Source organism: Falco peregrinus, chromosome 1 (assembly GCF_023634155.1).
Source record: "Falco peregrinus isolate bFalPer1 chromosome 1, bFalPer1.pri, whole genome shotgun sequence".
NCBI classification, from domain to species: domain Eukaryota; kingdom Metazoa; phylum Chordata; class Aves; order Falconiformes; family Falconidae; genus Falco; species Falco peregrinus.
This window is the reverse complement of record NC_073721.1, coordinates 79652696-79669890: the sequence shown is the minus strand read 5'-3', so window position 1 is coordinate 79669890 and position 17195 is coordinate 79652696. Positions and strand designations below refer to the sequence as shown.

Below are 17195 nucleotides of genomic sequence, written 5' to 3'. Positions count from 1 at the left end.
ATCACTTAGTGTTTTTTCAGGTAAATTAGACAATTACCATAATGTTGATCTAAAAGTTTAGACTACTTAGAGCAATGAACTTGATTTCATACATACGAAATATCCTGCTAAACTTGGAGGGAAGACAAGCAACATAACTCTCCCCACTGATGACAAGCTTTAGTTTAATGATGCATTTTAACAGACTGACTCTAATCACAAAGCTAAAAGGTAATTTTGCAGTTCACGGCAGTAATCTAACAGTTGAAGACAATTTGTCTCGTTCTATAAACTCTGCACTTACCCCTTGTTCATCCAGCTTCATAAGCTGTTCTGTGACTTTTGGAGTGTTAAAAGCCAGCCTTAGGCAATGGATATTCAGCTCAGGAACCACATACTCCAGCACTTCTTTTAGGGGAAGTCCCCTGGCTGTGCAATGCTTTGCAGTTGAAGGGATAGCATCTTCCAGCACAGAGCCTCTTAATGTCATAAGCTAAGCACGCAAAACAAAAATAGCTTATATATTGAATTATGCACTGACAAAAGGTTGATTAGCAATAGCAGTGGAACAAAACGTACTATTTTTCCAATTCTCAATAGAGACTGAAGACATGAAGTAACTTATGTTGCATGAAACAGACACCAATATGCAAAATGTCACTCACTGATAGCTAACAGTAACAAGAGTATTTCAAATTATTCAACAGATTTAAGTTTTACAGGAAACTAATACTTGGAAAAGATTAGCAGTAGTATTTCTACCACAGCCTTTCGAAGTATAAAAGTACACTTCTCAGGTCTATCCACTGTCACATATAAAAGCAGAGGAAGTAATTTCCCTCCTCTTTGCTTGCTTCTAGCCAGTATAGCTCCTCTAAGTTTCTCTAGCTTTAACCAATACAACCTTCGCAGTTTCCTCTGTATTGGATGTTATGAAATAACTCACTAATACGCTTACTCGTATTCCATGTAGTAAAACATGCAGCATAAACTCCTGGATTACACATATGTAGGGGAAACAGACATCTATTACACACGCTGAAAAGCAGACAGACCCCACACATGCCACCTGTTTTTGCCTGCTCACTTCTAGCTTCTTTTACTATCATTCCTGAACTGCTTACCTCACTGGTTCTGAATATGATCCGGTAGTTGTATTGAGGTCCATTTTCTTTGATTTCCTCTGGTTTCTCTCTTCTTATACTCACAGCTACTGGACCCAGGTTCTCATCTGCCCCAAAATAGTTCCAGTGTTCTTGCATTAAAAAAACACAACCAAAACACCAACAAATGAAAATCCATCTTCTTACACTTCAACTACATTTTCATGCTTGTTATACTAACAATAAATTGTCAGCTCCACTAGAGTCAATAAGAGCATGTCCTCAGCGCTACCAGGATTTCATTCTTGAGCTTCAGTTCTCTAATGAGCTTCATTTATACACGAAGGCTGAAATTTACCTCTTACATTAGCTCTTATCTCTAAATGTTCCATTCACACTAAGCTAAATAAGTACAACAAATTTCCCCTCCTTAAAAATAAAAACAAGGAAGCCAAATGCACCAAAGTGGGAAACTCACCACTGTTAACATGGGGGTGGCAAACAACTGTAGTTAGCAAAAGATGTATAGAAAAAGCAAAAAACAGTCAAATAAGTTACTCAATTACAGAAGGGGAAAAAACTGATGAAGCTGGAAAATAAGTTAAAGACTTGTTCATAGTGGAAAAAAAAACCACCCAAAAATCAAAGCATAGTACCACAGAAAACCAGAATAAAGTGCAAAAAACAAAGTGACTAGCAAAAGTATTTAACAGCAAAGTGCTGAACAACCTTAAGAATAAACTTGATGTGCTAAGAGTTGAGTTTAAAACTAGCCTAGCTGAGGTGGCAGAAAGGAGAGTACAGGGCTGGAGAAATTACTCTCTACCTGAACAGTAGATTATTTAAAATACATTTTTATATTAGTTTAACTACACACATATAAAGCCAAGCTGTAAATGAAAAAAACCCAAATATTAGAAAAGTCCATTTAAAAATAAAGTTCAACAATTCAAGAGATTGGTGTTGAAGGCTCTTCTACTGAGCCTTGGTTCATAATGCTCACATCTTGACTAATGACAGACATATCACTATGAATGCAGCAACACAAAGGTGCACATAGCTCAAGTGACAACCGAATTTAAATGTACAATACCTGAAAGAAAAATTTAAGACAAACTGTCAAAAAATAGAAGCATTGTACAAGAAAAGTCCTATGTCATCACTTTCCGTATGCTGCATGCATGACTTAATTTATACATACACAAAAATAGAAAGAGCTATCTGAAAATTCAACAATTCAAAGAAGAAATGTGAAATTCAGTTGAATGAGACACAGATCTAACTGCCCTGAAAGGAAACATAACCACACTGCCTGAACTTCTATATACAGATTACTTGTTATTCTTAAAACTTTAAAACAGGAATTTAAGAGCAGTCTAATATGAGCTATTCTGCTCTAGAAATAGAATGTAACTTATTTTAATATCATAAATAACTGCATCTTTAAAGATACTAAAAATAGATATTGAAATACACACCATCCAAAGTGAATGGCAGTCATTTCTCCAATGAATAATCACTTGTGGTGTTGAAAATTTGAGTGCTTCATCTTTTAATCTATTTCTTTTTTAAATTATATGTATTGGTTCTTGCTATACTTTCTGTCAATACATTAAATGCTTTTCAAGTAGGTGCCCTCTCTGTATGAACTTACTTGTGCCCTAGAATTACACCTTTGTTTTCACACAGCTGTCCACCCCTTTAAGCCCTGGGTGGCTCTGTTCTATTCCCCTGTATCTGCTATTTTTTTACCCCCCTCCTCAGTGTCTTCCATTTAAGATTTCAGAGCATGCAAGACAAAAGTAATATGCTCGCAGCACTATAAAGCTTGCTTTCACCAAATTCCTCTGCAAGTCATCAAAAGCCAATACCCTGCACAGAGGTAATTAAGATTCAAAATTCTTTTAACATCTTGTGGAATATCCTGTAAATATTGGTGTATGTTCTGGGTGACTGAATTAGTCATAAGTGGGGAAATTATGAATAGATTAGGCCATCCACATAAGCCTAATTATATCTTTATACTACTCCACTGATATGAGCCTACAAAACGCCACAGAGGTCCTCTGTTTAAAAACCCAAGCTATCTTATTAGCACACTAGCTATTCTTTTTTCTCCAGTAATTAACTTGCTTTTTTCAGGATGTTTACAGCTCACCAGAAAGTTTATGGCAGAGATGGACAATGCAGAAGCACAGTCATTGAGAACATGGATCAATTTTCTATCAGCATATTATGCAGCTTCCAAAACCTGACATGGCTTGGCCATCTCCACACCAAACTGCCTAATGACTTAAAAACATTGATGTACCTCTGCTTATACCAACATTTTTTTCTTTAAAATTTTCCATTATAACACATACTAGAAGAGACAAAAAATAACATTAGTTTTCTGTACTGATAACTGCACAGATGATAAAATTTGTGTATGTTGTAACCAGCCTAGCCTGCAATTCAGAGAGAGAGTTTTCTCAGGAGAAACTATTTCGTATCTTGAAAACACATCTAGGAAGGCTGGTAAGAATGTTTGAAGCTGCATGAATACAGACATACAATTCTGTATCATTTGATTAAGCTTTTTATCTAACACCTATTTCTTTTGAAAAATGCACAAAGCAGTTGTGGAATTTTACACTTCTCTGCTAATAAGAAATGTCTTTTATCCTCTTTCCCTTCACTCTACACCGGGCAAGTGATCTTGCTCTCCTATGCATCTCCTCAGTCCTCTCTTCTAGTCACATTTACTACAGGATTATTCATTCTCTACCTTCATTTTTATTCTCTTTCTCCTCCTCTACCCCGCCTCTGTATTCATTCTGCAAGCTACAGTATAAACCCTCATATTGGACTACTTCTCCCTGTGGTACAGTTTCTTGCATCTCCACCTGATTTTCTACTCCATCCCGAATTTGCTGATATCCAGCCATTTTCTCTTTCCTGTAGCAAAAAAAAGCAGTAGCAGAATTTACGTGCACAAAGCTTAATATCCAATCTAAACATAGTTAATTAGGAGTTTTACTGTAAAAACAGTTGGCTCTGGCTGAGCCCCACAGCAGCCCTCCCAGTGCTGTGCTTGTACTGGTAGCCAGAAGGGTGCTGCTAACATACCAGCGTTTGGCTGCTGCTGAGCAGCGCTCGCACAGCACCAAGGCTGGCTCTCCAACATCCCCCCATCACCAGCAGGCTGGGGGTGGGCAGGGTCTTGGGAGGGGACAGAGCCAGGACAGCTGACCCAAACAGACCCAAGGGATATTCCATACCATACGACGTCTGCTCAGATATAAAACCAAGGGGGGTGGGGGGCGACATTTGTTATTTATGACATTTGTCTTCTGGAGCACCCGCTACGCACACTGAAGCCCTGCTTCCTGGGTAGTGGGTGAACATCGCCTGCTGATGGGAAGTGGGGAATAACATCTTTTGTTTTCCTCTGCATCCACGCACACATGTGACTTTTGCTATTGCTTTGTTATCTTGACCCACAAGTTTTGTGGGCACCTGGCATCCAACCAAGGTCAACCTACCACACTACTTCACAACTATAATTCAAGAATTTTATGCCAAACATGAACAACACAGAAGATAGCTTTTACTTCCACCCCACACAGAACATCACTGAAAGCAACACTCCTCAAGCCTGACATTTCATTTTAAACTACTGTTGAAAAATTATTTAAAACTCATTCAGGAGAGAACCAGCCAGAAATTCATTTATAAATCCACGCCGAAAAAAACCAATGATTGCTTGTACCTGGCCATTAAAACAGATTAAACATACTTTTAAAACTAGTGAAACATTTAGGATATAATTCCACTGATACTTCCAGTGAAAGAACCTAAGTGAAAATACTCATTTTGCTGGCAGATATTTATGAGTTTCCCTTGCAAAGGAAATCCAAGTAAATGCACTTGATTTTGAGTGGGGAGGTTCTTTTGTGCTCTTGTCATATTTACTTTTGGATATCATGTTCAACTGATATATTTTGTATAATCAGACTAGAAGTAAAAATCCCAAACATTTAACCTCAGAATGAAATTCTGCATCAAGCATTTTCCTCTAATTCTACCACTGCACTTTCAGCACTGGAGCACTCTGGCCAGCAGTTCTCTGGAAACAAAAGGGCAGCATTTTTAGAGCTGCGTCCCACAATGTCTTAAGACTTGCTCATGACCAGACTAACTAAATTTTCTGTATATCTAGCCACATACATGAAAGGTACTGATTTGGGGATAGAATATGCAGCAATTTAAAGCATAAGAGCAAAGGGGATTTTTTACTGGCTGCCAATAGTAAAAGGAAAGCTGGCAAACAGCTTATTTGTTACAAAACCAGCTCAGAAAACCACTTCTTAGACAAGTCTTTCATTCTAAGCCGGTAATTGAAATCTGTCCTAAATGGCAACCGTGTTTGTGACTACTGCCTGATGATGACCAAAGCTAAATGGATGCTCTTGGTTCTCCCCATGAGAACTGGAATTCTCAGACACAACTGGGGGGACAGGGAGAACAGACTGCTCCCCCCTCAAGCAATATGCACACTTTTCCAAGCAGCACTTAGACAAGCTGATGGAACCAAGTTTTTCTACCCTATGGTTTTATTATTGGTAACAAATAAGTCTTTAATATCAAGCTATAGACAGGTTAATAAACAAGGCTCTCCTTGCAAAATACTTTATTGCTAATAATTGACCTGTTATATAAATGTACAAATATTTAAGATTTCATCCAGAATACAAAAGGCAAAGCTTTTACTTATGTAAGGGAAAGGAATTCAAGTCTCGATGATAAATTACGGCCAGACATTCAGAATTTCTAAGTGGAAAACATTATGATACAATATAAGCCTGTGGTTTGCTTGTGTTTTAAATACTGATTTCAACTGGAAAAGGTTCAGAGAAGGGCAACAAAACATGATTGAGGGGAATAATATGGTTGTTGAAGTTTATAAAATAACACATAGCAAGGAAAGGTGAGAAAACCAAACTTTTTCACCTAGCAGTGAGGTTGCTTTAATCTAATGACCCTAGTTTTTATTCTGGAAGCCAGTAAAAATTGGTTCTTTATGACTAACGTAGATAAGCTGCAGAACTCCTTGCTGCTGGAGTACTGTGAATGCTAGAAGTTTATTCAGCGTAACAGCCAACTGGATATATGCCAGAAAGGTAATATCTGCCAAATGCCAAAAAGATACTATCACCAGGTTAAGAAATCCATTCTCTATGCATCTCCAGAGGCTGGCAAAGTTCACCTTGAAAGTATCGCTATGACTGTGCCCTATTCTTACTCTTCCTTCAGTATCTGTTGCTGGCCTTTGCCAGAAGATAGGACTAGAAGTTTTGGGTTAACCTAAGACAACTCATCCCTTCTCCGGGAACCGTAATTTTATGTCCAGAAGCAGTGAGTTCAAGGGGTTTGCTTCTCTCTCTCTTACAACATTAATTTTTTGGGGGGTAGAAAGCTATGTATTTAAGTAAGAATCTCACTTTCTCACACAAAAAAACCATCTTTTCTTACATTTCAGTGAGAAGGCCTGAAAAACTTGTTCCTCTTTTCTGTCAGAAAATACACTTTTTATCAAAACTGACGTTCGTCAGCTGTCTCAAAATGTATTTTCTTAGATTAGTTGCAAAGTTTTATACTCATCACAATCACAGGACAAAAAAACGTTACAATGCTTTACAAAGAAAAAATAGTCTAAAAAGTAGGACCAAAACAACTGACAGGTAGCTTCTTGAAATATTCCCTTCCATCCACCCACCCTTACATTTTGGTGCCACTGTGTGGAAAAGAAAAAATTCCAAACAAGCCCAACCTGTTTTCCCTCCGATTAATTGTAAGGGCACCATGTTGAGAGAGATTATCTTTTATTTCAATAATCACAGATTTTTAAAATTTTGCCCAGTATCAGCACCCTTTAAAATACTTTCATTGCTATTAACAACCTTGTTTGTGTACTTCAGCCAATATTCTGATTTCAGTCCAGAGGGTCCAGATCACACAATTGCCCTTGAACACAACCAAACAGCAAGAGCTGAAAGTACATATACATTATGGCACAAGTGAGAGGCATGCCGATATCGAAACCAACCTTACTCTGTCCAGCTACCTACTCCATCTATACAAACTGCAAACTCCTCCAACAAAGAGACATCTTAAAAGAGGGGACTATCAGATTAAGAAACAAATGCCAGAAAAGACCATGTTATCTTAACTCAAACAGGTCAGAAATTGTCTTTTCAGGCATTGAACTTAAGAGAAGGGAAAACAACATACAATAAACCCATGACCACCATGTAAAATTCAGAGAACTTTCTTTGGGAAGTCTTTCCCATGTATAGTTATCCTTTTAGTTCAAAGCCTAACCTTATTTCAAGGTCAAATTTGTGCAGCTTTCACAGGTTTGTTCTTGTGCTAACTTCTCTTCCCCCTCTTTTTTTAGCATTAGCTTTATCACATATCTCTGTACTTACAAATGTCCAGGCTTAAGACTTTTAGTTACAAGTCATCCTAATTAAATACACCTTTTGAAGTACACCTTTAAACAGTTACTTTGCAAATTCATCTTTTGCAGTAAGAGTAGTATTAATCTCCTGAAAGTATAATATATCTCCACATGAATTAGTTGTGTATGAGCCTTCCATAGTGAATTAAGGGAAGTAAGCCTGCAATTCGTATCATCCTGCAAGGTTCACTTCTCTCCGCTGAGTACAAAGACAGTCTGCACAGTTAGCTCAGACAGAAAGTAGTGGAACTGAATGCAACCTTGGGAACTACCATTATAAGTTCTTTTCTCAATATCTGTACCATTTTTCTAACCTCTGCTAAATGGTCTTCACCAGTACTTTAACTTTTAGAAGTCTGGACATCAGGCCAGAATATTATTTATCAACAGTTTTACCACTGCTCTGTAAAAGGTCAAATATGTCGATTTCACCTTAGTATTTCCTTTACATACAAATGCTCATCCATGATTTGTAACTAGCAGTTCTTTGTTGATATAGTCCCAAACTACCTGCTTTGTTATTTGAAGTTGGAATGAAAACAAATTTAAAGGATTACAATTCTCTGGGTAATTGCTTTGCATTCTTTACAATCTCTAGGATTACTCAGTAGAACTCCAATTCTGTGAAATTTTCCTGGCTTGAGATCTTTAAAAGTTATCATTGCTGAATCAGAATTCTTTGCTTCATACTTTTATGACTATAAAGTTACCTACGGCCTGCTAACTTGATTAGCTGATCACACTGAAACTGCCTGTCGCCACTGTCTAATCCATTAATAACATCATCAAGATTCAACGTCCTCTTCAAACAGAAGTTTCTGCATCGTTACTTGCTTAATGTTATAAAACCTTTCAGTTACAACCGACTTCCTTGATTTTTTTTTTCCCCTATTTTACTGCTATCCTGTCTCTTTCAGATTAGTCTAAAGTTTGCTAGGGGAAAGGCAATATTCTGGCTTGTCAACAAAATGTGTTTGGTACTTGCAGAACTGTGGGGCTTGGGGATATCTAATGAGGCTTCTGAAGTACACCTCTTTTCAGACAAAAATCTCTGGTAGGAACATCCCTAGCTCCTGCCTGCTGGACTGAACACAAGCACAGTGAATTTAAAAATCCATTTGTAGGGCTTAAGAACAAAACAATACCAAAAAAGTAATCACAGCTTCTTCTCTCCCCCCCAAACCCACTCCATACACATACTGACACTATTATACCTTGTTAGTCCTCACCAATACCCTTAGGACTAGGTTATGTCGATTTTATCTAGTTTGTCTTAATTGCAACTAGAAAGAAACAGAGACAAAATGGTGACTGGCATTGTGGTAGCATGAAGGTGTGGTTTCCCTAAAGGATAAACCAAACTAATGAATTGCTGTTGCCTAAGGGCTGCAATCCCATTCACACATCCTTCCTCTTCTGCTGTTCACTCTCACTGCTTACCTGGCACCAGGCTTTGACACTTCTTTGACTGCAAGGAAAGCCGATTTGATTCACTAGAACTGGCAAGAAACCACCAAGCAATAAAAAGCAAATTTACTGCGATGGCAAGATTTCTGCTTGGTTAGTAAACTGAACTAAACTGGCTTATCGAGTTTTCAGAAAACAAAAGAACTGGTACAAGGAAGGCGGAGGAATAAACTCTTCCCCTTTTAGTGCTGAAATGCTTTAAATCAGGTCAGCTTTTAGCACGGAACTGCACCTTTAGCTGCTGACTGTAAAACTCAAGAATGACAAAGAATCAAATTGTTCCAGAGGGAGCCAGATAAGAAGGTGATCACGGGCAAAGGTCTCTAATCTCAAGCTCTCCCCTCCAAACATACCTCATCCTATATCGTGCATCTGGCTTACTGTTCTCAGGAAAGCAATATTTCTCCTCACTCTTATCTCCAAAGGATGTGGATCAGCACTCTCAAAAACCATGCAGCAAAGGCTACTTCTCAGCACTAGAAAGACTGCAGAAAGAGGAGACTATGGAAAGCATGACAAGAGCCACCCAACCAAGCAAGGGTCAATGCAAGGAAGAAAAGGCAAGAGATGGACCTATTTCGAGGCAAGGGAAAAATGGGAGATGAGATTATTAGCTGTAATAGAGTTAACAAGCTGAAGGTTTTTTTAACTGACCATCCCCTTATTTTAACCAGACATCCCTGTTGCTCTAATCTGCAGGAAACAAGCTCTTTTGAGTAGCTTCCACTAAACAGATGGTAGCTAAGGAATAAGTAGTGTTCAGGTCAGCCATTAAATGGACTCTATCCATCAGAAGATACCATAGCAAGCTGCACAATCCTGCAGACAGAACTCTTTTTTGAACTTCAAAGGACTTTGGTCTGCAATCTTTTCTGATCGTTTTCAGAATCAGGAAGAACAGACAGTGAGATCTGCATCCCACAGTGCCAGTATCATTTTGGTGAGGAGGGATTATCTGGGTAATGTTTGGGTTTCTATAGGTCGAAAGCTCTGATATGATTATTTCTTCCTGAACACCTCCAACAGAAAATATAATCCTTTGTTTCAGTAAAACCACATAGAAGAGAACTGTACTCTTTTTCAGATATATTGTTGTCATTTCAACACATGTGCAGGTGTGTATATATACAATTATATAGAGAGAGTGATAGCTTCTTTCTGACAAAATCTGACAAATTAGAATTTTCTTTCTAGAATGATGGCTATAATAAAAATAGTAAGATATTTATTTTTATTTATATATTAATGATTTAAAACACACACACCCCTTTTGAAAGGTATGATTAAGATACTAAAATGTCCGAAGATTACTATAAATGCTAACTTTCCAAGCTGCACGTTCCATTAAATCCTCAGTTCATCAAGTATTGGTGTAGGGGTAACAAAGTTCTTATATTCTATGATTCCTTCTTTTTTAATCTGAAGTGCCAGTCCCTGCACACTACCATGGATACCAAAGCTGTATTTCAAGACATTTATAATTTGTACCCACTGCTAACTTACGCATATCAGTACTGAAATAGTCAACATACTTTTACTCCAACAACTGTGAAAGACTATTAGACACAGCATGTATTGATCGGTAAAATATACTATGTTTAAGCACTGATGATTAAAAAAATACATAATTCTTGCAAATATTTTTATAAAGCAACTGAATTTATGTTGCTAAAATAAAAAAGTCATTAACAAAACACATGGAGAAATAAAGTTTACCTACCTTTCTGATAGAAGAATTTTCGGTAATAATATGCACCAAGGTCTACATGTTCAACAATGTATCTTTTCACTCTGTCTAGATGTAAAATCAGATTCTCCTTGGGAACTTCCAAAACCGCTACTCCAGCATTCGTGCAATGAGAACTCAGAGTCGACTCAAACGAGGCACTTTCACATCCACTGAAGGAACCAGAGTTAGATTTGGAAAGGCTGATCTTCCTCTCCCCTTCCCCACCAATCTCATTACGAAAATAAGGACAACTCATCACAAGTTCATTGCTTTTATCATCTCCCTGATCCATATTGAGACTTCCTTTTGAATTCAGGTCTTCAGTGCTGCCCATTGGAGAATTGAAACTTGCAGAATGAGACAAGGGTCCAGAGACAAGTGATGCTACAGCAGCAGCAGATGCACCTGTGGTTGTGTTCCTTCTTTTAATAACATTATGCCTGTTGATTGCTGCTTCATTTAAATCAAATAAAATACTCTGTACATCATAATGAGCAAAACACTTTGGACAAGTCCAAGGCTTGATGCTATCTTCTGACCTGTTATCTTCAAGATCTGAAGACTTCCCAAGCTCCCCTTCCCCTTTGGCATTGCGCAGCTTACGAAAAATGGATGAATCTCCTGTCTCTGATTTTGAGCGTCTCTTGAGTGGCTTCTCCCTTTCCTTAAAGAGTCTCAGGTTTTCCCTTTGAGTAATAGGCCCATCTATCACATCTAGAGAGAATCCTGAACCTTTGCTTCCACTGGCAATCAGGAGTTCACTAAGCTTAGTTGTGGTTGGGCTTCTCTGATCAGACTTTTCATCTTTATAGCCCTTCAATAAGTCAAAAAAACTTTCCCCTGAAGTTCCCTGTTTATCTATGGAAGATGTGCTGCCATACTCCCTGTGCAGAGATGGTCCAGATTTAAAAGTGGGTGAAATACATTCATCAAAACTATCCACATCAAGCTCACTTATGGTAATATCGCTGTTGCTGCGCTGTCTTATTCTGCGAAGAGCTTTCCTTGGGGAACTGGGATAGCCATCAGGTGTAAGAAACCTGGAGTCTAGATTCTCAGATTGTCTGGTCTTATTTTTAAGTGTGCTCTGGATGCTCTTTAACATGACAGAATCACTAGCATTCAGGTTAACAGAGCTTCCCTGACTCCCAGGACTGCTTTTAGAAGACATGCTGTCGAGGCAACTTGATGTTTCAATATCTTGACTAGATCTGCTTGTTTCCTTGATGTTCTCCTTCCTTGGGGGCCAATCAGCAATCCTTGCCCTAACCCCCATTTTAGGGACTCCAGGGGTAGACGTAACGTGATGGGAACTTTCATTGCGAGGAGGTCCAACGGGTGCCATCACTGCAGATCCTAAGCTGCCATTCTGTGACCTAAATCGCCTCATATAAAAATCATCCGAGTGGACTTTTGAGGTGCCATCTGTTCCAACTGATACCCCAGTGGCAACAGCCCTTTCGGTCTGGGACCGCTTCAAGCTGGTCATGATCTTTCAGGATGTTCAATCTTAGTAAGTTCCAAGAGAAATCACAGTCATTTCTGCTTTTTAAATACACAGTTCTCTTTTGGAGAATAGTCTCCAAAATATACAACGGTTGCATGAGATCTTAATCATGGACATTTAAGGACACTGTTAAATGCAGGATGTCTATAAAACTCAGATATTCAGTATGTTTTGATAAACAATAATTTCCTTTAAGTTTTGCATTTTAAGTAGCAGCCATGCTCCGATACATTCAAACTGTTTTAACATCACTTGCACCCTGAAATGTCAGTGTTGTAATCCAATCGCTTATGCTTCTTTTAAGCCTAGAACAGAGAAAAAGGAAGATCAAAGCATTAATCATGTCATATAACTTTTTTTATAATCGACACTATCAAATTAATTATTCTACATAATTAATATTTCTAACAGACATGCTTTTAAACCTTGTTGATCATCATTTCAAAAATGCAGAATTGTATTATATGGTGAAGAGTTTTCTAGATATTGCTGGTTTACCTTCTGAAAAAACCAAACCACTTCTACATTTGGATTCCACACCTCAATATAATTTTTCCCTTATGCACAGATTAGTGATACTTTTTGAATGGGTTAATGGACAGTTTTGCAAAGCATAAGTAGGGCACTAAGTTCCTCCGCTTAAAGACACACACAGCATATATTTCCTGTAGAAACTATAGAGGAGCCAGATCTGGACTCCAAATTTTGTTTAGAAACTAAAGAATTTACCATTTATAAGTCACACATCCTTGGTTGCAATTAGGTATTAACAATGCCTATTCAACTTTTCCATTAATGTAAATAACTATGATATGCTAACAAAAAAAAAGGAAGCTAATTAGCAAGAAGATTACAAAATTATAATAGAGAGAATGGCTGTCAATACAATTTATTCTATGTTTTGCATAGCCTTATTTGCAAATCAGCTGGACAGTCCAGAAAGCATGTATTATCTCTGCCCAGATTTCACAACATATAAAAAGACTAAAGCTAAATCAGAACATATACTTTTAAATAACTTCATATGAAAAGTTCCTTTTATTTCCCTGGCTAACAAAATATTGTCTGCTACAGCTCCTGTATAATCCAGTTTGACAAAGCCATGGAAATTAAATGCTTTCCCATACCTCATCAGTACTGAAGTGATTACAAAGCATTTACTATACTACCCTTTGAGAAGCTGAAAAAAATAATCCACAAATGCATCCTTGCTGGTAGAAGACAAAAGCATGAGACTGTCAAGATAAAAAACTTGTACTGCTGTGTACATCCTTTTAACACAAAGAAGTTCATTATTTTCAAAGGCTGGACCAATTACACAAAATGTGGCCTTTAAATATTTGCCAAATATGTGTAGAGAGATGCTGCTGAACCAGCACCATGTTGACAATACAGTACTGTCTATGAATCAAGGCTTTCTGATGCTTCCAGGGAAACTAATACTTTCTGCAGTCTCGTCTCAAAACTATGGAGTACTTCAACCCACACTAATTAAGCATCAAGCCAGGACACTTTCTGCCTCCAAAGGCAGCATGTTTTACCTTCACTTCCCACAGCAACTCTTTGAAATAGCTCCCATTTATATCAAGCTGAATAAATAAGGAATACTTAAAAGGCAGTGTATCACACTTAACAAGAACACTACAAACGATCTCAGGTGTTACTGTATTTGCACAGCTATTTACATAACAGCAGTTACATTCCTTGAAATTGTGCTACAATGACACTGCTGAAACAATAGGGTTTTTTCTACCTATGTAATTAGAATAACTTTAGATAGGCAGTCTATCCATGCAGCTGTTGCAAAACTACTCAACTTCCAGCTGTTAAAAATTTCAAAACACTCTCCAGTCTAAGAACTGATCAAACTGATGAAACACCTCTGCGCACAAATCAGATCAAGGAAGGAAATAAGCAAACACTGGGTCCCATCATAGAACCTAATGTTCTGCCTATGCTCTTCAACAGTGCCATAGGAAATACTGCTTATGCAGGACGCTCTATGAAACGGGAACACTGCACAGACTTTTTAAAGCGATATACAGGCTGGCTTTTATAGGCAGAATGGAAGGAAAAGATAATGAAAACTGATAAGGATTTGGGGCAGGAGGAAGACAGGCTAAAAGGGGTAGTGAGGGAAGAGTCAAGCTGAGGGTGGAACACAAAATAGGCAGAAGTGTCCACTACCACACACTCCTCTTCCTAACCTGCAATGAAACCCAAGATTTCTGTTCCTCACCATTCCCTTTCCACCATCAGTACCCCCGACAGCAAAGTACACATCTCCCCCCCCTCGAGTGCTGGTCCTTAACAGAAACATATAACCTACTAGTACAAGTTTCTCATTAACTTAAGGGCAGAAGTTCACTCAGCAGTTCTAAAAATTCCCAAACTTGGTGTTGACCATATAAGCACCCAAATGCTATCAGTTTCCCCTGCCCCACAGATTTTTTTCCTTTAAAAATTTTCAGGCCAACAAGATAAATATATATCTATGAAAAAAATATAATTAAGTGGTCTGTGGAACTTATTTCTGACCTGTTGTGTGTATGGTTCGGTCATTAGTTACATAACCACACAGTACATTTTCTACATACTTTCTCTGTTCCTGACTCAGCACTAAGGACACCTCTCTCTGCAGACCAGTTGTTTCATGCTCTACAGGTTTTTGCAACTGTCCTACCTCATCTGCTGTAGCAGCTGGAATACAGGCAATAAATGATTAAGGTAACAATATCATACCTTGCCTGTGTCCATATTTGTATTAATTAGTTCAATTTTTTTTTTTTTTTTGAGACTGTAACTACCTGTCTGTGGTTATTTCCTTAAACATTCTTGTCCTAGTGTCTAATTTGAGACCTAACAGTCTGATCTAAAAGGTTTGATTAGCTCCAATGAAAATAAAGTGAAAACATTACATGTAGTAACATTAAAAACTCCTAAAGCATAGATCCTGGGTACACTGGTCATCAGATTTAATGGAAAAGGAACAATAATGGCAATCTGTACTTCTAACGTTTTCTCTACTTGCAAAACATGACTGCATCAAAGACAGGGTGAATCACACGATTTAAATGACCATTAATTACCAATAAGCAGATGATATTATGAACAGGAAAACCTGCAGAAAGTTAAATATTAAGTAGCAGAATTGCTAACACAAAATATGTAATCTATTAAAATTAGTTACAACCGCAAGATAGGCAGTACAGTACCTACTTCTAAAGACAAGAACAGTAATTGTGAAGAGTGACAATTCCTAATTCATTACTATTTCAATATAGAAAAAAATATAATTCAAGGTAGAGCTACGAATATATACATGAACAGAATACGGTGAGGACAAACTAGCACAACCAAGAAAACATAAGTTCAGATGAATTGGAGAAGCATATTGAGGTGGCCAACAAAATACTCAGATGAGTAGCTACATATTAAAAGCTCTAAATAAAAACCATACACAGAAACTACAAAAAGTAGTACATTGATATTTAATACTGATTACATAAATTAAAAACCAGTTAAGAGAACAAGCTTGGAAATGATCTGCTTACCAGACTACACACAGCAACTAGTAAAGCAATCTGAGGATCTGTTCAAAATGGGTCTCAAATGCTTAGGACAAATTTTAGTCATAGCTTTTTACCAGCAGCAGAGGACTTTGTGTCTATTCTCAACTCAAAATGAGCTACAAACCAACATGGTTTTATGTTTTCCCCTTCTATTTATACCTCTTTCATCACTTTGCACACTCCTCCCAAACTGGGGTTCCAGATGTAGGACAAAGGACCATTCCCATCAAACTTGAAATGTCCTTGCAGATGAATCTCAAGATAGTTTTGCAGCCCTATGTCATTCTTAAAAGCCAGGTAGGTCAAGAGATCTTGATATATTATTCCTTGCGACTGAAGTTAGTAGCCACCAGGAACATGAAGACCTACTATCAAGATTTCATCAGAGGCCTCTGGATAATAAAGCAGCAAACAACAGCAATGGATTAAGAAGAAGAAATGTCTCACTCAAATCAGCTGAGGATAGTAAAAACCCCTCAACTACAGCATGCTAGTTATTTTCTATCTTGGATTCAGGCAGCTAAATAAGGTAATTCAACACCTACTAGTTCAGATGAATGGATAAAAGGAAATCAAGCCTGATGCATCAATTTAGAGACCTTCTAATACAGTTATTCCTAGATTTAATTTATGTGGGATTGTGCTCTTTTTCCTTACGAAGTAGTGACTTTACCCTCAACTGAGTCTTACTTGAAGAGATTTAATAATTACTATGTTATCTGCTGGAAACATGCTGAAACCTCAAATTCTAGGATCACAAATGCTAATGATCTTAATATTCTTACGTTGACAGAGATAGATTTGGGGGCACCAAATTAGTTATGATTCATAACGTTCCAGAGGAAAGACTTCATACTTCACACCATCAGCCCTCACTAAAAAGGGTTTTTATTATAAAAAGGCATTTTATAATTAAAAATTTGTGAATGAGGGAATCAGTTTTCAAATTCTAGAAATGTCTCACTTGCCAAGTTTCCACACCACTCCCACACTCCACCACAAACTACAAAATATAATAGAGGATGGTAAATGCAACATATGACCAGAGATACTTTAAAATACTGAAAACTGTACGATAAGGAGCTCAGAATAACATTTTACAGCAACTAGTGTTTAAAAACAAATTAAATCTCTATTTCACACTAAATTTTTAGTTTACTAAACTTTAGCCAATGTAAGAAATGCAGTGCAACACACACATTACTGGTAGTAACCCTTGTTAACTTCTATTGGGAAAAGAACTGGCATTGCCATAAAGCATCTCCTCTGAAATCAGAAAAATAAATTAGAACAATGAAAAAAATATTTTATTTACGAAAGCTTATCTATTTGTGTC

General features: G+C 37.5%; 1 protein-coding gene across 14 annotated transcripts in view; it reads right to left on the bottom strand.

Moving 5' to 3' along the window:
• The window catches only part of SIPA1L1 (signal induced proliferation associated 1 like 1), a 221412-nt gene that overhangs the window by 68302 nt on the left and 135915 nt on the right, over window positions 1–17195 (bottom strand). For all 14 annotated transcript variants that reach the window (XM_055798044.1, XM_055798039.1, XM_055798124.1 and 11 more), the window contains 3 exons: window positions 10772–12592; window positions 1104–1234; window positions 284–472 (listed from right to left, as the gene is read on the bottom strand). In XM_055798044.1, the coding sequence (XP_055654019.1) occupies window positions 284–472; window positions 1104–1234; window positions 10772–12269 (1818 nt within the window). In that variant the 5' untranslated portion in view covers window positions 12270–12592. The remainder of the gene's footprint in view (window positions 1–283; window positions 473–1103; window positions 1235–10771; window positions 12593–17195) is intronic.